Source organism: Leptopilina boulardi, unplaced genomic scaffold (genome assembly GCF_019393585.1).
Source record: "Leptopilina boulardi isolate dan_hultmark-lab unplaced genomic scaffold, ZJU_Lbou_2.1 LbouV2_150, whole genome shotgun sequence".
Lineage (NCBI taxonomy): Eukaryota > Metazoa > Arthropoda > Insecta > Hymenoptera > Figitidae > Leptopilina > Leptopilina boulardi.
In genome coordinates, this window is record NW_026137697.1 from 361,484 (window position 1) to 389,458 (window position 27,975).

Genomic DNA, 27,975 nt, shown 5'->3' on the forward strand with positions numbered 1-27,975 from the left:
TATTGTCAACTTTATTTTGATACTTATTAAATCAATAAACTGCATAAAAGATGAAAATAAATATCGAATATTTGCATAACAATTTTATTCGTTTAAATGCTTCTCTATTGTATTTTTTATGCAAAATCAACAAAAAACAAAAATTACCAATTTTTTGGAAGTACAAAGGTGTTTGGATCATGTAAACTATGAAAATTTGTGATGAAACATGAAAACCCATAGAAATTTGACGCGTATATCAAATGTGCCACGAAAGCAGTTTCTGCTTTTAACCAATGACAACAACCTAACCCTATCTTCAAGTTTTCATTGGCGGAATGTTTCTGATTTCCAGCTGTTGAATTATATTTCTCCAAAAATCGGTGTGTTATGCTCTATATATATAGTACTCAACATTTTTTGTAAAAAAAATTATTATTTCATCTATAGTTGTTCTGCACGCAGTTATTGAAAGTTTTTTTTTTCCTTTTTAATTGTATGAATTATTATATTTTATTGTTGTTCAAATAAATTTTTTTCAAGAAAGTTTTTAGTTAATGTCGTAAAAACTTTAACAAATCTTTTGTACAATATTTGTGTAGAAAAAAAAAACAATATCTGTCAACAAAAATGAGTGTAGAAAAGCTTTGTGAAAATGTGATGTTAAATTTGAAAATTGATGTTATTTTATTTTTTATTCAATTTTTTTTAATTGTTTACATATTTTTACGACATTCAACATGCTTGAAATTAATTTAATTTGTTTTTTTATCAAAAAAAAAATAACAATATGCTTTCATTGTTTCAGATGAACTTCATAATTGTTTGTGTTTTTCTTTTTACTACTTATTCAACAATTGCACAAAAAATTGATCCAAAGGAACTACGGTGTCTAGGTATGTTATTGTAATTTTATTTTTTAAATTAATTTATTATTAATTCATTTAATTTAAAAATTTATTCTTATTGTTGAATTTTTAAAAAAATGTAAAACATATTATTATTCTTAGTTCTTTTTATTATGATTTTATTTGGTTTGAGAATTATTTCCGGTAATCATTTTATTGCGGTCTGTATAATTTTAGTGTGTAGAAAAACAGTGGATGAATTGCAAAATAAATTGGATACTATTGATTCGTCAAAAACAGTCGAAGTGGGACAATATCGTTTAGATGCCGATGGAAATACTTTACACAAGAAAGTATGTTTATTTTTATCATTTTTTTTAAATAATATAAATCTTTTGTTCTCTATCTTATAAGGTTCTGTTGCAGTTTTATTTATAGATATTACGACTTTTGTTTGATAAAAGTATAAAATTAATATCTTTCTTCTTTAGTAAAATTAACAAAACATTAATTAATTTTTGTTTATTTTTTGAAATTAAATATATTAGAAACAGAAAGGGATTAAAATTTGTTGGTTTAGTAAAAAAAAAAAAAAATTCCGAATGATTTGCAAACATTTCTTTAATATCCTATCAGATTCCACTAGCAAAATCAGAGGTTTACATCTCTGAGACTTTGGATGAAATATGTGGAGCTTTTGACAATTACGCACGGGCCAAGTATAAAAATTCTGGAAATTTGGTACTGGTGGATCTTCAGAATCCTTTTAACAAAAAAAGTCCTGGAATGGATAAAGTTGATTTTATTCAAGACGGAGATTTGAATAAGAGTCTAAAATATATAGTACGTATTTGTTATTAAATTAATTTTTTTTTTTTTATGAACAAAATGGATGAGTTTAATATTTTATTTTTTTAGTGTGAAGATATTGTGAACGATTTTGAAGACACGTTCGTTGAAGTATTTCAAAAGGATTCATCAAATGCACACGATGATATTTGTACAAATGTCGCTCAATATTGTGAAGAAGGTGTAGATTATAGTTTAGAAGATACTATCGAGAATATTAATACCGATAGTTCTGATGAAACTGATAAAACTGAATTATAATGATCGTATTATAGATATTATAGTGAAATTTCCTATTAATTGCACAAATTTTACGAAAAACTCAAATATAAGTACAATCAGAAGAATAAGTGTTTAATATTTATTTATTTTTCACTGACAGTACATTTATATGTTGAAATTTAATTTTAATAATACGCTCTTATAAATGAATATTACAACACGAGAACTGTCACAACATAATATATTCATTGTTCGTCGTTTATAATACTAGTCTACAATTTAATAATAGTTTTATACCGAATTGTTAAATAATTTTTTTGATAACAAATAATTTTAATTGACGAAAATTTTAAAGATGTATTACAAAGTAATAAATTATAATTCAAAATGTTTATTTTCATTTTCACTTAACAATAAGTTGTTTTATTTCAAAACTTGCAATTTAAATATTCAAATTGTAAAATTTAATTCACTTGATAAATATTGTTCCAATATAATTTTATTAAATAAATAATTGAAATTTAATAAGAAATCAGCAAAAGGTTATAAATTAAAGAATAATTATGTAAATTCAAATATATTAAATATTTCCATAAAAAAAAATTTAGTAATTCAACTAATCTATGAAATGTTTTAGACAATTTATATATATATATAAATTTAATATAATATAATAAATAGTTATTGATAAAAATTATATCATTAAAAACAAAGATTATTATGGTAATTAAAAGTAGATTATCTTTATATAGATCGTTTAAATGTTCCTGTTTTTTCTCAGTAACATTCAGCACAACAGGTAACTTCATAAAGTAAATTACTTGAAAACTTGTTTATAATACGAATAAAACTGGAACCGCCCAAAGCTATATTATTCGAAATATTACATATGTGTACAACAAAACATATACAACACAATTTAGGAAATATCCTTTTGCATTTTTCTGACAATTTCAATTTTTTTTTTTAATTCACGTCACCTTTAATTCTTTTCCTATGTAATTTTTCTTCTTTACCGAAAAAAAAATATTTATTCTGAAATGAGGTCTTCAACAACTCTCACATGATTATTATTATTACTAAGCATATACATAAGCAGACAATCGGTTTTCATCCTTATACAGTTTGCCTACTGGTTGCCAAGAAGCCAAAGAAGCTATTCTCGAAAATCATGAAATCATTTTTTATACGATAATTTATAGCTAAAAGCTTAATATTCGGTAAATTAATACAACCTTAATTCGTGGTGGATAATTTTAAACTTTTATTATTATTATTTTATTTTTTTTTTGTTCAACAAAAAGTTTTATTCTAGCATATATAGCAGAACACTGCGCTTGCGCGCATAAATAAAGGAAGATTTTGACATCACTGTCGCCAAGGATGGGAGCTCAAGAGGGGAAATAAGGGGAAAAAATGACGTTTCCTAATGCGTCCTATAGGGGGCGAAAATTGGAGTGGGAGTTAAAGGGGGAATAAAAGTAGGGGCGGTGGACTATTCCATTTAGCGAAACAGCTTTTCAGCATTGTCCATGAAATTAAAATTTCACTTTTCCCCTTTCCACAAAATAGGAGAATAAATAAAATAAAATTCCAATGACAACATAAGAAAATAAATTATGAGAGAGAGAAAAAAAATCACTTCCCTCCTAGGAAAAAAAATTTAGTATGTAAATGGATGAGTGACTCCCTTTTTTGTCAAATGTTGAAACCGATTATCTGCTTTTGCAAAATATTCGCCAATTAATTATTTGTCGGAACTGATACTAATTCAAGTGAAAATAAATTTGCCTATTACACGAATTTTAATTATTTCGACCGATTTTACAGCCCGAATACACATAAGGTAAAATCACTTGCGTTACAAACGAATATTGAGATATTTTACGTCTCAAAACGAGCACCACACGAACACCAACACTAAAGTGGGTTTCGACAGGCAATTGCACCAATCAACGCGCAGCTCTCTCACCAAAGAGCCAGTCCTGTTCATCGATAAAGCGAGTGAGGAAGGAGTCTGGTTATTGGAAGAGTCCACAAATATAATTTTTTCAAGGAGCATTTCTAATTTTCTACAAATGGAGGTATTTCGCGCACTGAGCTCATTTTTCACGACAATGCGACATTTTCACCAGCAGCTGAATTGTTTCCAACAAAAATCGCGGATTCAAAACGCAGTTTCCATGACCCAGATAATTAATGGGGATGTTCGGAAGTTGGAATATCTCCCCTTCAGTTGTTGGAAGCGGCGCGAAGATGTCTCAGCGGGTGCGCACGCACCTTGGCGGCTTGTCGGAGCAGGACCGTAGGAATGGTATGAATTCTCGAACAAAAGCCTCTCCCTTCCTGAATCCTTACAGATATAGAAGGGGTACAAAGTGGCTGGATTGTTTGAAATTCATATGAAAAATTTAAAAAATTCCCTTTTTTTTTAAATTAATTACTATCACCAACAAGATGTTTTTCCCTTATTGAATTTTTTCATGAAAATGCAGTCTTATTTTGATTACAATATTTAAGAATTTTTTTTTTTTAATATGCACAAAATTTATTTATTTATAATAATTAAGAAAAATTATTATTTTTCAAGTATTTGTTTAATGATTATTCTGCAATCAATTTGTGTTCTTTACACAAAATTAAAAAACAAATTTTTTATTTTAAATAAAAATTTTATTTTGCAAATTATTAATATTGACATAAATTTTCGAAAAATATCTCAGCATAATAATTTGCTAGCAATAGAGAAATTGGGTACTATATGGAAGACGAAATGACATATATGTGGTCAAAATTTAGGGCCTTTAATGACATTTAAATCAATACTGGGCAATAAATCAATCAGCTTACTAGAGAGCAGGTAAAAATTACAAATTTCTCTCTATGGTTTAAAATTTAAAGGCAAAATAGATTTTCTATTATTAAAAATGTCATCCTTGAAGAAGAAGATTTTGAGGAAAACTCCAATTTTTTTTACCTAGAAATTTGTGACGAAATTCGATAACCCTTGCGCGGGGATATAATCCAGAGGAGATCACGAAAAAAAAGATCCGCTCGCCGGCGCGTAATACTGGCGAATGGGGTGGATCAGGTTGGCTCGCGAGCTTGATACAGCCCTGATTCCCCACTCTTGTCGTTATCCCGCTATACTGCGAGTCGTTCCTTGTTTGCCTGTTTGCCATACAAAATCCAATAGTTTGCCTTGTACATCGCGCGGAGACAGTATGACTTTCGCATTTGATTTTTTGAGAAAGCGCGGTGGCGAACCCTTCTTCAAGAAGTACGCAAAATTATGCATTCTATCGTCAAATACAATGTGTCGTCAGTTGTAGTGTAGTAAAAAATCATAAAAACCTGAGTAAACCTGGACCGGCCCCTTCGTTGGGGGTACGTCGAAGTTTTTTTGATTGCAACCCGAGAGTTCTTTATACAAAACTATTCGAGGTCTCGAGAGCATTATTTTCAATCATTGAAACGCGAATTTATTAAATCTCGTGATTATTCACGAAGATTTGTGATTTTTTTCTCTCTCCCTTGAGAGAGGAAAATAGAAACGCAACGCCACGCAAAAAAAAACGTCAGGTTACAACAGAACAGAAACGCTGATAAAGAAGAAGAGTGTACGAAAAGTGTAAGTTTATAAAAATTTTTTTTATTTTTTCTTGAAAAAAAAGTAATGTTTGTAAGTTTCCCTCGCCCCGGTTCCCCTCTTCTCCCTCTCTTCTATAGCTTATCGACATCGTCTTCGTCGGCTTGGAGAAAAGCAATGGTCGTAATACGTTTTCTCACTTGAAAAATGTGCTTCTTGATATTTACGTGAAATATTGCGTAACTTTTAAGAGTCTGTGAGGTTTAGAGTCCTGCTCGAGGGAAACACCGAAACTAGCTGGCAGGGACGACCAAAAGCCGTGCGCGTCCATCCCAGCTGGGCTTATCGGGTCGACCCGAGTGCCTCTTTTCCGCAGCGGGATATCGTTTTGGTGACAGTGACCCCACACGAGAATTTCAATTCACTGGACATTTACATCATTTTCATCGACAATGAAAAAAAAATTCAATTAACCTCACATGAAAACTTCAAAGTTCTTTTCACTTTAGATTTTGACGTAGTGTGTGTCTATATATGTAGATGTATGTATGTGTGCTTGTTACCAGTGTGATAAAAATTTCCTCTTGATAAAATTTATTGAGTCTTTCATTTTCTTATGTTTACGTCCCGAGATCTGCCACCTTATTCACTTCGATTATTTACACAATTAATTTATTTTCTGTTTTTCATTGTAACGCCGTGTTTGAGCCGTGTTTGAATTTAGTTTTAGTTGCGCTTTACGATTAATTCTTGGCTATTGAGTTTTATCGGAAACACACTTGTTTAATATCTCGTTTGTTTTTCACTTTTTTTTTTTTTTTCTTCTTTAAATTAAATAAATGGAAAAGTTGTATTTTCGAGTTTTGAACGCCCGTCCCGCGAAGGCATGGCCGCGATCATTATTCTTTTTATCATGAAAGTTATGCACTGTTTTTTCCCCTTCCTCTCTTCGAAAGTCATCGTGTGTATACGTGTATGTATGCATGCACAGATGAGAATATTACGCTCGCGTATACAAGTGAATTGCCGCAGTCACGTTGAACGAAATTACCAGCGTTTCCACTTAACTCAGCGCACAAAATATATATATATATATATATATACACACACAAGTTTTTAGTTTTCCCCAAAAAAAAGATAATTTTCAAAATATTCTAGATAAATCGATTTTTCAAATCTATTTAGACGTTAGACAATTCATTCCATCTTTGATGACGAAGCTAGATTTAGTATAGTTAAGGAAATAAATATATTGTGTCACAATTATGACTTAACCTTCTTTTTATATTTTTCACGAATTTTCTCAGAGATTCTCCTTTTTTTCGAAAGAGAAATTAATATAAAACTAAATAAACGATAGTGAGAATATAAAAAGTGAATTTTTTTTTTTGACAGAACAACAATAAATTATTTTAACCTCTTTTGGATTCTAATGGATTTGTTTATTTTTTCAGCATTTCCAATGTAAGTTGAGATGAAACGTGTTTGTGGGGTGGACGAGGTAGATCCGTCAGCGACAGTGACATTGAAAACCTCCTCGATTGGTGGTGGAACAATTTTAGGAAGCGGGGGGGCTAATTTGGACTATCATACTAGTGCTGGAATTGGAGTTGTATCTGGACAAACAATTAGACCGATCACGTCAAAAGAAATGCCAGGAAGTATTCAATTCGGCACTGCTCAAGCTCAACAGCAATATACAGGTGCAATTGTTATGCCAACTGCAGCTCCTTCTCCTGTCAAGGTAATCTATCATTTTTGAATATTAACTAAACCAAACGAAGAAAAAAAAACAAAGAATCTCAATAATCAATTCTATCATTTGACAATTAAGGAATTTTTATTAAGATATGTAGTAAAATGCACAAACAATCTCTGCCAAAAGTTAATCCTGTAAATTGGATTGATTTCAAGCAACATTCAATTTATTTCTTAATTATTATTCTTAGCTTTGCCTGACAAGAATTTACTTTTTCAATAAAAATGATATGAAAATAAATGAAAATTATTTATTAAGTAATGTTATTTTCCAACTAAAAATTTGTTATTTTAATAATTTTAGGAAGAAGCAAGATAAAAAAAAGTGGAGAAAGAAGTAGTAGAGAAAATAAAACAAATGTTTAAAAAAAAATCGAAATAATATTCTTTGGACAATGATTATTAATTGTAAAAAGAGTTTATTTAAAACTATCAAAATAATTGTTAAATTATTTCAAAAGTTAATAATAAAACAGAAGATGATCAAATTAAATATTTTTTTGCCCTAGATAAAGTTGTAACGTTTTGTATTATTTTCTAGAAATAAATTATTCTTGAAATTGCGGCCAAAATTCGTCTGATTCAATATGAAGAAAAAAAAACTTATTTCACAATCCAAAAGAAAGACATCGAACTATATTTAAGTAAGGGTTCAGGGAAAAGTTCACAACTTATATATAGAGGAATAAAATTAATTAATACAGTTAAATTATTAAAATTTAAAAACTAATAAATATTTTTAAAAAATTAATTCAATTTTTTTAAAATTATTTTGTAATCAGTCATGAGATTAATTAATAATTTTAACATTTACTTTTACTGAATTGATAGTTCAATAATTTTTTCAATATAACATAAAATTATTAATGTAACTAATTTTTTTTTTAAACAAAACTTGATAGAATAAAAAATTTAATGAAAGATGTAAAAAAAAGTGAATATAAGATATTTTTTTTAAATGCTTTGTAATTTAGAAATTTCGTTTAATTAATCAGAAAATCGTCTGTAATAGATTTTTTCATTCTGATGGTTAATAATTTTTTAATTTTACATCTATTAATAATTTTAAATGTATATTTTCTAGGGGAATGTGCCTACAGGAAGTCTAAGTTCAACCTGCAGTGCAAGCAGCATAAATACTGGAGGAGCATTGCATAATACCGGGATAGGTACAGGAGGAAATCATAGTATTGGTCCTCAACAATCTACTCAAGGCTCACAAGTCCAGTCCCATTCCCAACAAGCTTCTACTATTCGACATAAGGTACTTTATTTATCGAAAATTGTATTTTTTTTCTCTACTCTATTCAATTCTCTGATAATTTTTATTTTTAATATCATAATTTTCTAATTTAATAACTTTTAAAAAATTTTTTTTTTCAATTTAATCATTTTTTTCATAATGTAATAATATTTATTTCAAAATGAATTAATTTTTGTCATTTAAAAATAATGTTCCAGATGCATCCTAGCAACGCGCCAACTTTGCCGGTAACTCCGCCGAGCAGTAATTTAAGTGCCGGCACTGGCGGACAACAGTTTCAAAGATTAAAAGTCGAAGATGCACTTTCCTATCTTGATCAAGTCAAGTATAAATTTAGCGATCAACCGCAGGTAATTTACTATTTTTGTTTAATGTGAATAATTATATTATTTAATTTAAAAAAAAAATTTAATTTTATGAATCGATAGGTTTATAACGACTTCTTGGATATTATGAAGGAGTTTAAATCACAAAGTATTGATACACCCGGAGTTATAAGGAGGGTGAGTCATTTATTTAAGGGACATCCCGAATTAATTGTCGGTTTTAACACTTTCTTGCCACCGGGTTATAAAATTGAGGTCCAATCAAATGCAAAAGGATACGCGTATCAAGTATCCGTATGCGTACCAGACGAATCGCCTGCCCATATGGCCACAGTTTCGAAACATCATTGCACCGTTAGTCTCAGTTCGTTTCCGACCTCACATCCCCCAATTCAATCGACAAAAGAGCCACCTGTTCTTCAAAGCATGCCAGGGTAAGTTTTTTTATTTTTCTTTTATAGAATATATTTAAATCGATTTGATTTGACAAGTGATTGAGAAAAAAAAATAATAGAAGAAGTAAAAACAAATTGAAGAGCATTTGTTTATGTTTCGAATTTTTTTTTTTTTTTTAGTTCTGGAAATATTCATCATCCACAAGCAAACAATATTTCCAATAATAATATGACGGTACATGGCCCATCGTCACCACCAATTCAACCCTATAATAATTCACATGTAGCCGCAGCTCAAGCGCAAGCCGTGAGTCAGGCATTGAGTCAAGCACAAGACGGTGTTTCCAATAGTGGACAAACACAACAAAGTCAACCTGTCGAGTTTAATCACGCCATTAATTATGTCAATAAAATTAAGGTAAGGCATACTTTCTGGAATTTAAGTTTTGTTAAGAATTAAAAAAATAATAATAATTTCTTTCAAATTTTTTTATTTATACAAATTAAAATTTGAAAAAAAAAATATTTTTTACCTGCCTGAGAGTTAAAATTTAAAAAATGAGAAATTGTTCTAAAAAAAAATGTTCTAGAATCGATTTCAAGGCCAGCCGGATAAGTATAAGAAATTTCTAGAAATTTTGCACACATATCAGAAAGAGCAACGGAACCTTAAAGAATCGGGACATATGGGTGTTGGTAGTGGAAGTTCACTATCAAATACCGGGAAACATTTAACTGAAGCTGAAGTTTATAGTCAAGTGGCTAAACTTTTTGAAAATCAAGACGATTTACTTCAGGAATTTGGACAATTTTTGCCTGATGCAACGAATCAACAAAGCGCACTGGTGAGTTGCTTTAATGTATTTTCCTATTTATAACAAAAAAAAAAGAATTATAAAATTTATTTTATATTCAGTTTCTTTTTTTTTTTTTTTTTTTTTTTGAAATTCAGACTTTTAATTATCGCATTGATGAAAAATCTAACTCTGATTGGTGCCAGTCTGCTATGTTTCAGACTAATAAAGTTGGTCCTGTTAATGATCATTCAACGATAACAAAGAAACCTATAGGGATAAAAACGTCGTACAATAATTCGGGTTCATTGCCAAGGGATCATAGCGATTCAAGTGGAATAGGAAATCTTGATCGAGATAATCGTGAGCATAGGGATCGTGAACGTGATCGACAAAGTTCACGTGATATTGGCGCTGGACAAAAAATTGGCCATAGTACAGGACAATTAAAAAGAAGTCCATCGTTTTCAACTTCAATGTCAACGGGAAATTCACATCATATACAACATGGTCCACCACCAACTAAAAAGCACAAGGTCACTTCCGCTCGTGATACTTCGATTGCGGAAGTTGGAAAATACGGCAGTCTAAATGATTATGCATTTTTCGATAAGGTAAATATTTTACTTTCAAAATTAATATTATTAATTAAATTCACCAATTTTCTCACTATTAATTTCAGACAAATAAAGTGAATGTAAATAAATTAAATTTTGACAATTCTTCTTTTTTTTCAGGTACGAAAGGCATTGAGATCTCAAGAAGTTTATGAGAATTTTCTCCGTTGTTTGGTATTGTTTAATCAGGAAATTGTATCAAAATCTGAATTGATACAATTGGTGACACCTTTTTTGGGAAGATTCCCTGAATTATTGCGTTGGTTTAAGGATTTTCTTGGACATGTACCGGATCAAACAAGTACAACATCAACGAATATTACATCGTCCCTTGGCATTGAAGCATTACCGAATAATGTCGTACGAAGCCATCAGGATAGACCGCAAGGTGATCTTGCTATGGAAATTGATTATTCCACGTGTAAAAGGTTAGGAGCATCGTATTGCGCGCTTCCAAAGTCATATATGCAGCCAAAATGTACAGGAAGAACGTCACTTTGCAAAGAAGTTCTTAATGATACATGGGTATCGTTCCCTACGTGGTCGGAGGACAGCACATTTGTCACTTCCAGGTAATTATTTTATTTCATTCGTTCTCGTTATTAATTAATTTTAATTTATTTCATCCGCAAAATCCGAAAATTTATCGTCGATCTAAGAATTTCAAAATTCTTTTGAGAAATTTTTAAGTATAATTTTCGTTCTCTTTTGATCCCGTTTTATTTTGGCGCTAAGAGTAGAGGGGGGAAGGGAGGTTATACAAAATAGCGGGAAATAGTTAAATGGTTTCTTGTAAAATAGAAAATAATTCTAATTTTTTCAATTATTATAATGAACAAGTTCATTAATTGTGATCAATTTAATATTGTAATGTGTTGTTAAATTTTTAATTTCCTGAAAATGAGAGAAAAAGGCGCCAAATGCTTTTAGCTATATATATATATATATATATAACGACTTACGGTACTCGACAATTATTAATTGTAGGTTAATTTTGTACTCATCTATTTTCGAAGAAACATCCGTATCCTAATAATGCTCCTCTGAGATAATCCAATTTCACAAATGGCACAACACTTTTCACTGCACAATTACACTTTAATTTTTAACCAACAATTTTGGTTTGATCCGTCTCTAGTGGCGGATTTTTATTTCACTAACATTTACACAAATACACAATATTCACTGGAAATTCTTCTATTATTTTGAAGATTAGGACACTCACATGTAGAATTCAAATGAATTTTTTATTATTTCCATCAGGATTTTTTGCTTTATTCACGAAAATTAGTGGATCAAAAGTGTGTCGCGTTTTTTCTTCCAAACGAAACTGATATTACAACTGGCACTTGACAGGTTTGCCAACTGTTGCAATTGTTAATTTTCATATTTTTCTTCTTCCAATAGCAAGACTTGCAATAAATAATATTTTATTACTTTTTTTTTGTTCAACAGAAAATATTATCTCTGTATTCGTAAAAAAATCCATTGTTGAGAAAACTTCCTTGTCTAATTTCACAAATAACACTTTACATTAATGTTAACGAACGATTTTCCCTCGATTTGATCAGCCTCGGATTTTTAATTGACGAACATTTACACAATTACACAATAATTACTCGAAATTTTTATATTATTTTGAAGATTAATGATCTCACATATAGAATTTAAACGAATTTTTAATTATTTTGTTCACGATTCTTGTTTTATTAACGAAACTTAGCGGATCACAATTGTATGGCGTTTTCTCTTCGAAAGGAAACTGAGAACTAGCAATTGACAGGTTTGCCAACTGTCGTGACCGTTAATGTTAATATTTTTTTTTTTTTTTTTGCAATAAAGAATATTTTTTCACTTTTTGTCCAACAAAGTATAATTTCTATATATTTATGGAAAATCTATTTTCAAAGAAGCTTTCTTGTCTAATTTCACAAATACTTTGCATTAAACATTAATGTTAACGATCATTAGAATTTTTAATGAACAATTTTTCCTCTGGTCGATTCATGTCTAGTGGCGGATTTTTATTTCACTAATATTTGCACAAATACACAATATTTACCCGAAATTTTTATATTATTTTGAAGATTAGTGATGTCACATATAAAAATCAAACGAACTTTTTATTATTTAAATTAGTATTCTTGTTTTATTCGCGAAAATTAGCGGATCGCATTTATCACGCGTTTTTTCTTCGAGAGAAAACTCGGCACTGAACAGGTTTGCCAACTGTTTGCAAAAGTAAATTTTAATAATTTTCTTTTTTCAATTATAAGACAAATAAAATATATTCTAACATATTTTGTTCAATGGAAAATATAATCTTTAAATTTGTGATAAAGTGTTATTATTAAATTAAAAAAAAAAAAACATAAATAATAATGTTTATTTCAATTTTTATTTAACAATGTTTAAAAGTTAATTGTTGCGCATGCGCGGATGTCCAAAAAATGATGGCGGAAAAATTTGAATTTACAATGTTTAAACATTTATTGTAAAAATTGATTTAATATAGTTTAATTTATATTTGTGTGATAGATTATTGATTGTTTTTTATATTTTTACATTTGAATAATAAAGGTAAAGAATTGATGGTATATTATAGTAGTTGGATAATATTTTTTGAACGTGGAAATTTATTAAAAATTAGGTTAACATAACCTAACAATTTGAACTGTCATACATTGTTTATAATGAAATTATAATAATGGACTAAGTAGTAGTAATTGTTAATCGATATTACAAAAGTAAATTAGAAATAGTAATAAGTATATAAATAATAATCGAACTGTTTTGAAAATGTTATTCCATTGTATTATTTTGTTAAATTGACGAAATAGATTTAAAAATGTATTTTTTTTTTAAGGAAAACACAATACGAGGAATTTATTTATCGCTGTGAAGACGAAAGATTTGAATTAGATGGTGTGATTGAGACAAATGCAGCAACAATAAGAGTTTTAGAGGGTGTTCACAAAAAGATGAGTCGCATGAGTCAAGAGGAATTACAAAAATTCAAACTTGACGATTCTCTTGGTGGTTGTTCACCGACAATACATCAGCGTGCTGTGAAAAGGATATATGGTGATAAAGCAGCCGATATAATTGATGGATTAAAGAAAAATCCAATGATTGCCGTTCCTGTTGTTTTGCGACGTTTAAAAAATAAAGAAGAAGAATGGCGAGAGGCGCAAAAAGGATTTAATAAAATTTGGCGTGAACAAAATGAGAAATATTATTTAAAATCATTGGATCATCAAGGTATCAATTTTAAGCAAAATGATGTAAAAGCCTTAAGATCAAAGAGTCTCTTTAATGAAATTGAAACACTTTATGACGAGAGGCACGAGCAAGTTGATGATAATAATGGCGACAATCAAAATGGTGGCGGTCCACATTTAATATTCTCATATAAAGATAAATCCGTATTGGACGATGCAGCGAATCTTTTGATACATCATGTTAAACGACAAACTGCTATTCACAAGGAGGATAAACAAAGGATAAAACAATTATTAAAACATTTTATTCCCGATCTCTTTTTTCATCAACGGCAAGAATTAAGTGATGACGAGAGAGACGATGATGAGGATAAAGATGAATCGAGTATTAGTTGTGGCAATAATACATCAACGGGAAATGCAACGTGTTCCATTGGTGGTCTTCAAAGTAGTAGAAATAAATGTACATCGTCGCCAGCTCTGTCTTCCACGACAACAATTAAAATTGAACCTGACATTAAAGTACCAATTCATAGTCTTTCAAATGATCCCGAGGAAGAGTATGTTCTCTTTATGGCGAGTAATAGTTGGTATCTATTTCTCAGGCTTCATCAAACACTTTGTGAGAGATTAACCAAAATGTATGAGAGAGCAGTGGCTCTCGCTGACGAGGAATCTCAATATAAGCAACAACGAAAAGAAAGTACCGCCGTTGCTTTGAGATTGAAACCGAAAAGTGAGTTTTAAAAAAGGAAATTTATTATTCTTTAATATTTCAGATTTTATTGAATAGAATTTATAATTATAAAAAAAAAATTTCGATTAATAATTGACTGTTCTAATAATATTTATTTTTTGTAGGTGAGATTCCGATAGAAGATTATTATCCAGCATTCTTGGATATGGTAAAAAATGTACTCGATGGTAATATGGAGAGTACGGCATATGAAGACACACTTCGTGAAATGTTTGGTATTCATGCCTACATTGCATTCACCTTGGACAAAGTAGTCATTTATGCTGTGAGACAAGTATGTATTTTATTTTCTTGCAATTAAAATAATTTTTTTTCTAGCGTGATAATTATAATGGTTTAAAAAAATATTTTCTAGTAATCTAAATTATTTTTCTAAATTTTGCAAATTAAATAATGTACATTTTATTTTGAAATTAAATTTAAAAAAAATAATGTGAATTAGAAAAATGATTAATTGGAATAAATTTTTTTAGTTGCAGCATTTGGTATCCGATCCAATTTGTCAACAGTGCATGGATCTTTTTCAACGGGAGCAAAGGCAACCAAAGGAAAGTGGTGGAGCTGGTGGACTTTGTATTACGGCATATCTACGAATTGGTGCTGAAATGGCCTATCATAGAAAAGCCGAGAAGGCCATGGCTGAGGAAAATTGCTTCAAAATCTACATTGTAAGTTTTATTTTCATTAAAAATATAGAAATTTTTTTTTCTAAATAATTAAAAAGTTTAAATTATTCAAATTGAAAATTAAATTTCACATAAATAAAAAAAATATGAAATAATATTTTTAAAAATTGAATTTAAAATAAAATTTGTAGAACACGTTTTTTTTCAAGTTAAACAATTAAAATTTATATTGTTCGTAATTTTCTTTTTTTTATCGCGCATGCTCAACACTGTTCACGCCTCCTCGTTCGACATTCTCCGATTATAAAAGCCGAGATTGTATTAGTGTACACTTTATATACGACGAGTGTGGCACGGTAAATTAAGAGATGAAACGGAAGAACAATTCTCTTTTAAAAGAAAAACTTTATTTCGTCCCTCATTGTTTTATATTTTAATTACAATTTTTTTTATTTGCCGTTAATTTTTTTTTATTTAAGAAAGTGCAATGCTTGTTATAAAAAAAGTAAGAGTCAATTTTTTTCAATTACCATTCTACTTTAATAATAATACTAATAACAATAATTGAAAATTCATTTCATTGTCTAATAATTAAATATCGTCGAATCGAAATAAATTCGTTAGTCATGAAATTTTTATTTATAAAGTATGAAACATAAATGATTATATAATATTTTTTTTTCAATAAATATTTATCTGGAAATATGTTATAATTATAAATAAATTGAATGTTAGTAATTATTTTAATACATAATTTATTTTTTTAAATTTGCAGTATAAGAAAAATTGTAGAATGACGATAGAGATGTTGGATACGGAGGGTGAGGATAATACGGATGGAAATTCACGTGAACGAGAATCGGTGGCGGCAATGGAGAAATGGTCATCGTATGTCGAGAGATATTCGACGCCAACGGGGGGCCAAACGAGTCCAAAAGACTCGCACTCGTTGCCGGATAATGAGCCACCTTCTACCACCAATCAACCTGTGAGTAGCGACCAGGCAGCAAGGGGGGGGAGGGGCAGAAAGCGCAAGAACACCAACACCACTGACATTAACAAGAAGGTATAGGACTCACACCCCTTTCAATTGCCATCGTTGTAGTTGCGTTTCTCCTTTGTATACTATTCGGGTATTGTGATTTTTTATCTGTAACTCTATACTTACTGATATTACACTCGTTTAACAAAATAACTCTCCCATCGCAAAACCCAAAATCGTAATCTCTCGTTTTTCTCACACACATACATCAGAGACTGTTAATAATAAATTAATTAAATTATCAAAAAATGAAACAATCGAGACGTTACGTGTTAACTTTGACGCATAATTCTCAATTAAATTACTGATTAAATATATAATTTGGTATTAATTTTTTTTTTTTTGTCTAATTCTAAAATACATTGACGATAGTAAGAAAATTTAAATGATTATTTGTATATAATAGAGATTATTTTTTATTATTAATTCTAGTTTTGTTATTTTTTTTTATTATTAGTAATAATATTGATATTATTAATTGTAACTAAGTTATTAAAATATAAGAGAGTTTAATTTTTATCTGTTTATAAGAATAATTGAAAATCACGATCTCAGTCCAGTCATAATAATTTATTTTGTCAAGTTTTTCTCTCTAGACTTGTAAGAAAAAAAAAAATGAAGTTTGTACACGCACACACACACGTCAAAGTTCACGAGGTTCTCGATCGTTTACATATTATTAAACGTCTTGTGTATATCTCGTTCAAGACTTTTTTCGTGTCCTAGATAACCCATAAGCAATTTAGATTACGTGGTAAAAAGAGAAAACCCAAATAATACTCATTAATTCGCAAAGTGAACCAGATTTTTTACATTCTCATAACAAAGAGGATTAATTTCCCATTTTCTTTATTTATTTTTTTTTTTTTTAATTGAACAAAACAAAAATTGATTGATTCTTTCATTCATGAAAAAATTAGAAACACATATCGAGATGGGGATTAATTTTTTAAATTATATATTATTCTTTGAAATTTAACTTTGAAGCTGATTTTAATATTAATATTGAATTTCATATTAATTAAAACAAAAAAGTAAATAAATAAATTTGAGTAAATTGAAATTAAATTAAAATTAAAATTAAAATTTTTATTTAATTTATGTTTCATAATTTAATTGAATAATTGAATTGGCTAATTTTGATTTAAAATTTAAGTTAAAATGAAACTTATTTTTAAAAAGGAAGAGCTTTGAAGTAAAATTTCATTTTTGATGAAAAATTGATATTAATTTCCCCTCTTAATTTCTTTTCAATTTATTTTTTCTTCACTTTCGGAAGTGATTATTTAAAATAATGAAAAGAATTTTTTTTCAATAATTCATCAGCATTTAGCTTTCAGTGAATTTTATAAACTTTAATAGTTTTCTTACATATAAGGTCTTTAAAAATAAGACCAGAACATCATTAAAAACCAGGTGTGTTTAGATTATGTATGAGAATTTAGTCAAAAACCTATACATAATATTATTATTGAAAAAAGAAAAACGAAAATCACCTGAAAAATTAAAATTGTATAATGATTCAATTATACATATGTAATTAAATAATAATATAAATTTATATGATACATATATAAGTTTATAAATTAAAATTCTTTTAAAAAGTCTTGTAACTTCTACGGTTCGTTCTTCTTTTTTTTTTTTTGTTTGTTTTTTGTTTCCTCGGAGAAATAATGTAAATATCCGGTAGATTATTAGGAAACTGTAAATAGGTAAATAGGATTTTTCGTACGTACTGTAGGTTACAAGTAGCACAACACACCAATTTGTATAAAGTTTAAATAAGAAAATCATTCTCAAATAGATTTTAGAGTAAATTCACACACGCACAGTTATTTTTTTTTCTTTTTTTTTTTTTTTTCATAAAAAGCCATTAATTTTACGTGTCCGTTCCGATGTAAATATCGAAGGCAAGACTGTAACGAGGTCCTTTTTTGGATATCTTTTACTTTCTAACAAAAAAGAAAGAAAAGCAAACAGATATCATCACAAATTTTACTGTGATCTAATATTAGCTCTTTTAGAAATTTTTAATAAATTCAAGTTAAAATTACAAAAAAAAAGTAAAATTAAAAAAAAAATTAATTTAATTAATTGAAAAAAAATAATTTTCACATTCTATATAGCATGAAGTTTGAAAAATAAAAAGATTTTTATACAAAAAAAAAAAAAAAAAAAAAAAAATCGGACGTTTGAAAATGTTGATTTTCTGGGATGTCGACTTTTATGAAAAAAAAGAGTAAATTGGTCCTGTTAAATATTTATATATATTTTTTTTTATTTTTCTAAAGTCTTTTTATTGTCCGAATTTTAAATAAGACGAATAATAATTTTTAATTATAATTTACTTATGAGAGAATATATTTATATAACAATATTAATTTATCGTTAAATAATAGTTTTTATTAAAAATGTTTATTGTTTAGAAATTTTATTTATATGTCATTATTGTTTTTTTTTTCTTTTTTTAAAGATGTTTTTTGTCGACGCCCACTAATGAAAACTAATAAGAAATAAACTTACATATTACATTTCCAACGGAATCTTTAAAACCTCTTTACCGTTTTTACCAGAGAATTGAAACGAGACCCGCGTTAAATAAATCTTTACAAAAAATAAGGCTTACGCCTAATTGAATATTTGTACATTTGAAAAAAAAGTCAAATTTCTTCTTTCTGACGAGTGTTTCATCGATTCTTGTCAAAAACGATAAAAAAAAAAAATCTGAATCCGAAAAAGTTTATTGAAAAAAAAATAATTTTTTTTTCAATTTTATTTCGGTTGTCAGCGCGTCAATTGTAAGATATATTTTTTTTTTTATTATCAGCTCGTTCTTTAAAACGGTGAATTTTTATTTTGAATGTCATGATTCCGTATCCATACTTCCCCCTGTTTTACGCGATAAAATTTTAACTTTGACATATACACATATATTAGATATATATAAATAAATATATATATATATATAAATATACATAAATATATTTTGTATCTTTAACTTGTATATGAAGTAAATATGCATATAATGATATAAATGGCAACAATATTGTATAGAAAAAGAGATATTGAAATACATGAACGATGCTTTTAAACATTCTTGTCTAACATCATTTTTGTACCACTAAATTTTTTCATTAGTTTCGTTTTCCAAAAAAAAAAAAAAATTTTTATTTGTTTTTTCTAGTTCGTTCCTTTAATTTTTTTCACGTCTTTGCAGAGATTTGTTGCTGTTTTCATTCAACTAAAACATGCAAGATCTATTTATCTTTTTTTTCTGCTTCTTTTTTCTAATTAGCGTCAGAAGAATTTTTTTTTTTTATTTTTCAAATCAGCTTTCGATCCTCATTCCTATTTTACATTAAAAAAAAAATTTTTTCTGCCTTAAGTACAACTTCTTTTTTTAATTAAGACCAATTTCTCATTAACATTTAATAAACAAAAAATTTATAATTTACTGACAGAAAAAATTTTTTTTCAAAAAAAAAAAAAAATTATATTTTAACGATTTTCCTTTCAGTTTTGATTTTATTTCTGAATGAAAAAAAATGCTGATTAGTCAATTTTTTGTTGATCAGAAATTTTTCGAATATCAGAAATCTTTTTTTTTTTTTTTTTTTTTTTTTTTTTTTTTTTTAATTATTCTTTGTAGTTATATACGAAAAGACGCGAGTTCGAAAATGATTTGAGTAGCTTAAAAAAAAGATAAGTATATATACAAGATATTTTTATAATTTTTTTCCCGTCGAGAGATTTTTCCAAATTTTTATTTGAATTGGAAAAAAAATGATTTGTTTTTCTTTTTCGAAAAAAAGATAATACTTTTCATATACAAGTTTCTGTTAGGATATTTTGTGTTACAACTTTTTCTTTTCCAAATGAGGACTCCCTCAACTATTTTCTTTATATAGAAATCGATTTTTTATTTTCCTTTTTTAAAAATAAAAAAAAAAAAAAAAATAGAACCAAACGCGATAGGAAAACATTAATCCCTGTATCATTTATCATTTTTCATTAATTTTTTTGCAATTCGATACATTATAAATTTTAAAAATAAATTTCATTCTTTTTTTTTTTTGTAATAATTTACGATTTAATAATTTTAACGATTAATAATTTTTTGAAGTGACAAGATTATGATTGTTGTAGATCGATGGAAATGAAATTTGGCAGACTGTACGCAGAATAATGTCAAATCGCAAGCCAACAATGCTCCCTCGCAATATTCGACATTATGAAAATTATGCTGCAAGGATAAGTAGATCTGCTCAGGATAGAAAATCGAAGTATGTTTTTTTTTAATTTCACACTTGTTTTAGAAATTTGCAATTTTATTTTGTATTCCGATTAAAAATTCCATTTAAAATTGTTGCAATTTTTTTTTTTTTTTTTTAAAGATTAGAAATTTATAGATATTTATTTGTGTTGCAGTTCAATGAGTGGAAAAAAATCATTTGACCCAGAGGATGTTGCTGATGGAACTGAAATTATTTCTTCACATGAGATGGAATGTCAATTAGTACCCCTTGATTATCGTCTATTCTTTATAATGAGTGAAGGCGAATTTTATTATAGGTACAATTCTCTCTCAAGAGCATCGGAAGTAAGTTTGTTTTTTTTTTTTTTTAAATTATATAAATAATTTTTTAGTCAATTATATGGGAAAATTGAAATTTATTCCTTTAAAAAAAAAAAAATTTTTTTTCCCTATATTGACAATAAAAATATTTTTTCAAATTGAAGAAAAGGAAATTAATTGAATTATGTTTCTTTAGTCGCATCTAACAGTGACGAAGAGTAAAAATGCCAAATTTCATCAGTGGTTTGATAGTTGGGCAAACGAGCATGTAAGTGAAGAACAACATCGAATTTGTCAAGATTGGTTAATGGGACGGTATGAAAATTTAATACCTCATAGAACGCATTTGATTACCGATAATAATCAGACAAAAACACCATATCGTCAATATAATCGATATCGTGTTGAATATTTACAATAGAAGGAACTTGTTATGATAAATCAGATCTCTTCATCGTCAGAAGAAACTTTTTATCACGCCTTTAGTCTATAAGATATGTAAAATATTCCTATATAAATATCTTCCCCCCCCCTTTTTTTTAACTTGAACTATTTTTTTTTCAATATTACTATATATAAGACATCACAAATTAGCTGCTTGTATTTAAGATTCTTCGAAAATTATTGACATACAATTTCAAAATCAAATGTTTTATTAAAGGAGGAAAATGATAATTAAAAGTTGATTACAAACTATTTTTCGAGTAAATGAAGTCAAACATTTATTTATTAAAAATTCTTTTCTTTTTTGTACTTTTTGTTAGAAAATATATTTTTTTTTTAATCTAAAAGAACGTTTTAATGAATAATTATTTTTTTTTATTAAAAAATTTATTACATTTCCTTCGAAAAATTAAAAATAAATTTCAATAAATTATTGGTGAAATTTAATTTTCTTTGCAAGATTAATTTCTTTTTTTTTTTTTTTTTTTTGTATCATCCTGTTGGAATAAAATTTGAAATTGTGTTTCATTTACTGAAAATCTACAAATTGTAAAAATTCGAAAACTATAAAGAAAAACGCAAGAAGGTTGTGATTTGAATAGAGCTAAAGAAATTCAACGAAATGCCCTTTTTCTCGTATTACCGATGCTAATATGTCACCGACATTATTCTAATTTCTAATTTGTATTTAATTTTGATTTAGTTTATATTGTACAGTAGTGAGGTTATAAAAAAAAGAAGCTTCCACGGTTTCATATTGTGTTTTTTTTTTAAAGCTCTGGCGATAATTTTTGTATAGTATTAAGTCTTTTATATATACATATACTTATTATTATTATTATTAATATTATGATTATTATAATCCTTGAAAATCGTTAACTGTAAATATAAATGACGATTCCATATCGTTTCATTCGAAGAATGTTTTACTAACAACCTTATTGCGATGTGATAACAAAAAAAAAATCCAAACCTTGTCGCAATTAACAAGTATTAGTTTTTAATCTTATTATCCTCTTTTTTCAAAAAAAAAAAATATATATATATATACATATATATATTTTTAATGTCTTTTGACTATTTTATGTTATTTTTTTGTACTTGGTTTGAGTCCCAAATTTTATCTAGTAATTATGAAGTTTGTCCATTTGCATTGTAAGAATCGCTCCCTTTAATTTTTAAGAATTTAACGTTTAAATGAAGAAAAAAAAAAGTATTTGTACATGCAACTGAAAGTCCAAGTATATGAGATAAACATCTCTTCTTCGTGGAAAGAGAACAATTTGAGTAAATTATATATTCAATTTAATGTTTATAAAAAAAGAAAATTAATTAAATTCTGTTACATTCTCGTTTTTTCTTTTTTTAATGAGAAAAATAATTATATATAACTTTTAACTTATCATTGACTAAAACATGAGATTTGTACAGTTCTTATTGTATTTTTTGATTACTTTTTTTTAAAAATTAATTACATTAGATAAGATTTTTTGGCAATGGAAAAAAAAAGTTTTTCTCGATGATTGGTTAACAAAATTTTTAATAAGAAAAAAAAAATAAATAAAAATCAACAAAATCCTTAGACAAGTTGATTGAAGAAATTACGAGAGTTTATATTTTTTGGAAAATTATCGTTGATTATTTATTTAGTTTTATAATATAAAAATAAAATTTTCAAGAATTCAATATTTAAGAAAATAAAATTTTCCAAAAAATTGAATTCTTCAAAATTGAAATTAATTCGCGAGTTTTGTATAAAAAAAAAAATTATTTATTTTTATAATCGGCTATAAATCTAAGGCTCAATCGTCGCTCTTTTCACGTTATGTGTTTTATTTAAATTTTTTTTTCTTTTTTTTATGTTGAAAATTCGAAACTTTGAAAAACAATTTAAAAAAAAACAATGCTTTTCAAAGTTTGGAGTATCAGTGAAATATTTGTAAATATTAGTAAGAAAAAAAATAAATGTAGGCCTTATTTTTTACCTGAATGTTATAAAACCTAGCGCAAAAGATTATATTATAAACTAATAATAATAATAAAAAAAAAAAATGTTATTTGGTGGCTGACAATGAATTTGAAAAATAAGCCTGCAACATATGGGAAAAAAGTCTGTGCGTGCCTGTTTATATCGCAAAAATTTACCCACACAGTTCAAGCGATTGTTGTGTATAAATATAAGTGTAATATTAAATATAATATTCCATTATGTATACAGATACTTGACAACAAAAAAAATCGCATTTTTCAAATTATTCACCATTCAAATTATATTTTAAGTTAAACTATTAATGATAAATTATTAATCAATTTAATTACTATTTCTTGTTAAGAAAAACATTTTTATTTCTATAAAAAGATTCAGTTTACAATATTATGTTTTTTTTTCAAATGATGGTAATATATTTTTTAAAAAAAGGAATCTGATATTAAGTTGAAAAATCAACATCTGGAGTTTTCAATTTCATTAGAAATTAATGAAATCATATTTTCAATAAAAAAAAAAAGTTAGTCTGATTGGCTATTTGCAATTTTAATTAAAAGAGTAACTGATTTTCCACTTTTTTGCAACAAATTACCATATTTTTTCATAAATTATTGTAACTTTTCTTCAAGAACAAGTTCGTTTTCTTTTTTAATCGTGTCAATTTTATAGATTAGATAAGTTTAAAAATATAAGAAGATAAAGCACATTAAGTAAATAATATAAGTAAACTATGCTTCTTTTTTTTTTAAATATTTTCTCATAAACAATAAAATTTTTTGCTTAATATCGTATGAAAAATAAATTTTTGCAAGTTATTTCAAACTTTTTTCATACTTTTGTTATAACATTTTAATTTACAAATTTTTTTTTATTCTTAACAATTATTAATATTTTATAGACATATTTTTTCATATTTCATAAATTAAGGGGAATTATTGCCCAGTATACTTTCAATTTTAAGTTTTGAGGCCTTTTTATTTTTTTTTTTTTCGACATAAAATTCACAGTTTAGCTTTTAAGTAATCAATTTCTAATACTTGTTTAAGTACAAGTTCTATATTTACAGTCTATATATTCTATGGCTAAAAATTACACGAGCAGTGATTTTAATAATCATATCATTTTTTTTTTTTTTTCAAGACCAAAAACAGGTTTTGTATTGAAAAATCACAAAGATCTGTTATTGGAACAAGAAAAATTAAAGAAAATAAAATTTTAAAAATAAGGTTAAAATAACTTTTTCACTGAAAAAGTCTAACTAATAAAATATTTCTCTTGTGCGTGGATAAAATAATTTTAAAAAATAGCTCTAAAAATCCTTAAAACTTATCATCTAATTTAGAATGATAAAATTCAACTCTTTAAAAACAAAAAAAAAAAAAAAAAAAAAACCGATACCTCAATAATAACCTGTTTTCAGTCGTACCAGTCTTTGCACATTAATCTCGAATTCAAGTGTTATACTTGCAAAATAAAGATTCTAAATTAAAAATTTACTTTTTTTACAAGATAGAAATATTGTTTTTTAAAAAACGAGTAATTCCTTCTTTTATGCTTAAAAATTAAAAAAAAAATTCTTATTGGCACTTGAGAATTGTCCATCTAAAATTTGACCTCTAGGCACTTTATATGTATTTTAAATTTGCAATTAGACTTTTAGATTCCAAATTAGTCTATTATTTTTTTTCCAAATATTGGAATTTTTTTTTTGTTTTAAAAAAATATTGACTGATTTGGAATTATAATTAATTTTTGTTACTTCTCTGCTGAATACATGAGTGTTGCGTTTTGCTATCAATACACACACGCAAACACTCGAATTATTTACATATTTACAAGTCAAGTTAATTGCTTTTTTTTCAACTGCTTGAACTATTATATGTTTGTCTACCTCCCAATTCTAATAAATAACGATCAGGATGGTCCAGCCATTCGGAAGCGCTTAATTTTACAACTCTTTGCTTCTCTGCTTCTTTTGCTTGCCATTTTTTAATATCCAATTGTTTTTCTCTAAAATAATGTTATAATTATTTAGTAAATTTTATACATATATATTTTTTTAAAACTATTTAAATTAGTTTTCTAATTAAATTTTCGATTTTCAGTTTGAAATTCGAAATTTTTGAATAAATTACCTTGATTTTGCGTCGCCGCATCCCCAAACTTCTAAGCTCGAGATACGATATGGGACACGTTCAAAAGTAACAGAATTAAAAACTTGATCAACAATAATGCTTGGATCACGGGGATCTTTTCCTGCTCTCAAACCCTGTGGATAGCCACGAATTTCAGTATTTAAGTACAAAAGTTTTGATCCTTTTTCAACAACACGATACGATGGTAATAATTCAATGACCATTGAATCTTCATCGCCCCAATAAAGATGTGATTCTCGCCATTCAACGCATGAACAAATGCAATAAGTCGGTGAATTTTCTTCCTCCTCACTCACAGCTCTTATAAATATTAATGTTGGTCCTTTATAGCCCAATACATGATGTAAAAAACGATTTACACCTGTTCCATGTTGATCGCTGTTATATAATAATGTCCAATGTTTTGGGCAAATATGACCCGACATTTTTGATATCAACGCTTGCATTCCCTCCATTTGTGGATCTTCTATCTGTGAAAAAAAAAATTTACAATTAGAAAAAATAATTTTAAATAAAAAAATAAAAAATGATATGAATAATTTTCTAATAAAATTTCACCTGTGTATAAATTGAGGGTAGACTAGTGGACAATAACCAAACATAACTGACGGGCAAAAAGGGCTCAGAATAATCGAATGCATCGTGTGATTGCTCCAAAATAGGTGTTCCTGGTTCTAAATGTGGTTGTGATTCTTCTTTACACAAAAGATTATTTCCAAATCGATAAGCAGTTGTTAAAACATGCACCACATAACGATGCAATCCATGTACAATTTGAGGACAATTTTGCCAAAGCCAATGAGTCACATAATTCACCGATAAACTTTCCTTACCATGAAACTGAAAAAAAAATGATTCATAAATATACACTTTTTTAAATGTTAAAAAACTAATCATTATTTTAAATATACTATCATTAGACAGATACTTAAAGAATTTAAAAAAAAAGGTAATTAAAATTTAACGCTTACGCAAGAAACAAGAACAGCGTTGATGATTCGCTCGGCACTGAGCAATGTAACCATATTGGCATTGCCCATGGCCAAAACATAGGAAATCATAAGTAATGATTGTAAATTTTTTGTATTAACATCTCCATCGCCTTTTAAATTAGAATACATTCTCACATAATTCTCAAGTACAGATTCATCATTCATTATAGAGATAAATTTTTCTGCTTGCTGTTTAAAAGCAACAACACCAAGATGTGCTGTTGTTGCTTTTGCACAAGAATGAAGATAAATGAATAATTTTTCTGCTAATTCAGAATAATGGGGAAATAAATATTTTTTAATTACATTCGATGTTATACCATTAATTGATTCCTCACGTTGTGTAATATCAGCTAATATCTGTAAATTTCAAAATTTTAATTACTTTTATATTCTACATTTTGTAAAAAAAAAAATCTTCAAAAATTATGAATATGAAATGATTTAAAAAAATTTTGATTGTGCAATAACAAACAATATCTGTGAATTTAAACAGAGATAAGAAAAATATTTATAGTTTTGTAATATGAGAGATTACAAAAAATTTGAATATGAAATTATTAATTTATAACACAAATAACAATAATTTATATTTAAAAACAAATGATTTTTACTTCTTTTTCACAAGTTTATTTTGAAATAACATTATTGAAATTCTAACCTTAATGTACATGTTATATTTATAGATCATTACAAACAAAATAAGTAAAGAATTATGTAAAATAATTATGAAATACAACGTAATATTAATACGATTTCAAAACAATGATACTCAATAACTGCATGATATTTTAAAAAACATTAACAAACAAAAAAAAAAAAGATACAGAAAAATTGGAGTAGTCTCCAATAAGTGGAAAGTTCCTTAGTGAGAAAATGACAGAAAAAATTGGAGCAAGGTTAAAATTGGAGCACACTATTAAATAATGTTATTGGCTTATTAAAATATAAAAAATCAACTTACTTTAGCTAAATTCTCAATGGGAATAAAGTGAGTGTGTGATCCATTCTGAAAATCTGTTCCTGAAGGACTCCGAGACATGGTTTTTGTGGTTACTTGAACAACACCACCTGTTGCTGCAGCACCAATTTTTTTCTTAGCACTTCCTTTCTTTACCATATGATTTCCCATTGTCGTTAGTTTTTTTTTTCAAAAATTCGTGTAAAAATTTAGTATTTTAGTTTTTTTTCTCCTTTTTTTTTAGCAAAGCATTCCTTCTTCTTGACACACACTCACCAAAGCCTTGCGTGTTCCCCACACTAGAATTCCTACACGTTAGCGCGCGCAGCTTTTGTCGTTTGTTTGTGTTCATATGGAAAAGTCGTTGTTTTGAATATTGAAATTTAATAATTCCATATGTAATGGATTCTGGGGAAAAATCATGTGCTTATATTTTTTTTATATTATAAATAGATATTTATTTCTTTTCATCTTGTAATTTACATTTTTGTCGAACTGTCAAAAGTGTCAACCAAATAAAAAACATTAAATCTTGTTCACATGCTCTTAAATCCTGTGAACGGAACTTTACT

General features: G+C 27.3%; 4 protein-coding genes across 10 annotated transcripts; 2 read left to right on the forward strand and 2 right to left on the reverse strand.

Moving 5' to 3' along the window:
- The first annotated feature begins 68 nt into the window (after positions 1–68).
- Positions 69–2,290, forward strand: LOC127291702 (protein seele). 2 transcript variants are annotated; one of them, XM_051320944.1, is made up of 5 exons: positions 69–362; positions 788–875; positions 1,065–1,180; positions 1,464–1,670; positions 1,746–2,290. In XM_051320944.1, exons 2-5 carry the CDS (start codon positions 788–790, stop codon positions 1,935–1,937), a joined length of 603 nt encoding a protein of 200 aa, XP_051176901.1. In that variant the 5' UTR covers positions 69–362; the 3' UTR covers positions 1,938–2,290. The 2 variants fall into 2 exon arrangements, with proteins under 2 accessions (XP_051176901.1, XP_051176900.1); XM_051320943.1 differs by having other exon boundaries at positions 317–475.
- Positions 2,291–3,174: 884 nt separating this feature from the next.
- On the reverse strand, positions 3,175–5,080 carry LOC127291703 (uncharacterized). Of its 2 annotated transcripts, none has more exons than XR_007844650.1 (2): positions 4,876–4,966; positions 3,175–4,251 (listed from the first exon to the last, which is right to left on the reverse strand). XR_007844650.1 is itself a non-coding variant. In XM_051320945.1 (2 exons), exons 1-2 carry the CDS (start codon positions 5,078–5,080, stop codon positions 4,066–4,068), a joined length of 384 nt encoding a protein of 127 aa, XP_051176902.1. In that variant the 3' UTR covers positions 3,175–4,065. The 2 variants fall into 2 exon arrangements, 1 of the variants encoding a protein (XP_051176902.1); XM_051320945.1 differs by having other exon boundaries at positions 3,175–4,244; positions 4,876–5,080.
- Positions 4,101–23,160, forward strand: LOC127291695 (paired amphipathic helix protein Sin3b). Of its 5 annotated transcripts, none has more exons than XM_051320928.1 (16): positions 4,101–4,212; positions 6,942–7,231; positions 8,330–8,509; positions 8,707–8,859; positions 8,938–9,269; positions 9,411–9,648; positions 9,821–10,075; positions 10,183–10,638; positions 10,762–11,213; positions 13,508–14,598; positions 14,724–14,893; positions 15,093–15,287; positions 16,021–16,311; positions 20,434–20,570; positions 20,716–20,887; positions 21,060–23,160. In XM_051320928.1, the coding sequence occupies exons 2-16, from the start codon at positions 6,962–6,964 to the stop codon at positions 21,282–21,284; spliced, it is 4,617 nt and encodes a 1,538-aa protein (XP_051176885.1). In that variant the 5' UTR covers positions 4,101–4,212; positions 6,942–6,961; the 3' UTR covers positions 21,285–23,160. The 5 variants fall into 5 exon arrangements, with proteins under 5 accessions (XP_051176885.1, XP_051176884.1, XP_051176889.1 ...); XM_051320927.1 differs by lacking the exon at positions 4,101–4,212 and adding an exon at positions 5,089–5,529; XM_051320932.1 differs by lacking the exon at positions 4,101–4,212 and adding an exon at positions 5,089–5,529 and having other exon boundaries at positions 16,021–16,233.
- On the reverse strand, positions 21,773–27,857 carry LOC127291700 (uncharacterized). Its single transcript, XM_051320940.1, has 5 exons — positions 27,407–27,857; positions 26,422–26,802; positions 26,009–26,290; positions 25,430–25,920; positions 21,773–25,304 (listed from the first exon to the last, which is right to left on the reverse strand). The coding sequence occupies exons 1-5, from the start codon at positions 27,572–27,574 to the stop codon at positions 25,154–25,156; spliced, it is 1,473 nt and encodes a 490-aa protein (XP_051176897.1). The 5' UTR covers positions 27,575–27,857; the 3' UTR covers positions 21,773–25,153.
- Positions 27,858–27,975: the final 118 nt, after the last annotated feature.

Excerpts from the sequence above, each read along its gene's own strand:
- LOC127291702 (XM_051320944.1), top strand. The coding sequence starts at position 788 with ATGAACTTCATAATTGTTTGTGTTTTTCTTTTTACTACTTATTCAACA. Across the intron at positions 876-1,064 it reads AAAGGAACTACGGTGTCTAG|TGTGTAGAAAAACAGTGGAT; the intron begins GTATGTTATTGT and ends GTATAATTTTAG. Across the intron at positions 1,181-1,463 it reads GAAATACTTTACACAAGAAA|ATTCCACTAGCAAAATCAGA; the intron begins GTATGTTTATTT and ends ATATCCTATCAG.
- LOC127291703 (XM_051320945.1), bottom strand. The coding sequence starts at position 5,080 with ATGGCAAACAGGCAAACAAGGAACGACTCGCAGTATAGCGGGATAACG. Across the intron at positions 4,245-4,875 it reads ATTTCGTCACAAATTTCTAG|GAAGGGAGAGGCTTTTGTTC; the intron begins GTAAAAAAAATT and ends GTAAGGATTCAG.
- LOC127291695 (XM_051320928.1), top strand. The coding sequence starts at position 6,962 with ATGAAACGTGTTTGTGGGGTGGACGAGGTAGATCCGTCAGCGACAGTG. Across the intron at positions 14,894-15,092 it reads TCATTTATGCTGTGAGACAA|TTGCAGCATTTGGTATCCGA; the intron begins GTATGTATTTTA and ends AAATTTTTTTAG. Across the intron at positions 15,288-16,020 it reads ATTGCTTCAAAATCTACATT|TATAAGAAAAATTGTAGAAT; the intron begins GTAAGTTTTATT and ends TTAAATTTGCAG.
- LOC127291700 (XM_051320940.1), bottom strand. The coding sequence starts at position 27,574 with ATGGGAAATCATATGGTAAAGAAAGGAAGTGCTAAGAAAAAAATTGGT. Across the intron at positions 26,803-27,406 it reads CCATTGAGAATTTAGCTAAA|ATATTAGCTGATATTACACA; the intron begins GTAAGTTGATTT and ends TGAAATTTACAG. Across the intron at positions 25,305-25,429 it reads TGCGGCGACGCAAAATCAAG|AGAAAAACAATTGGATATTA; the intron begins GTAATTTATTCA and ends ACATTATTTTAG.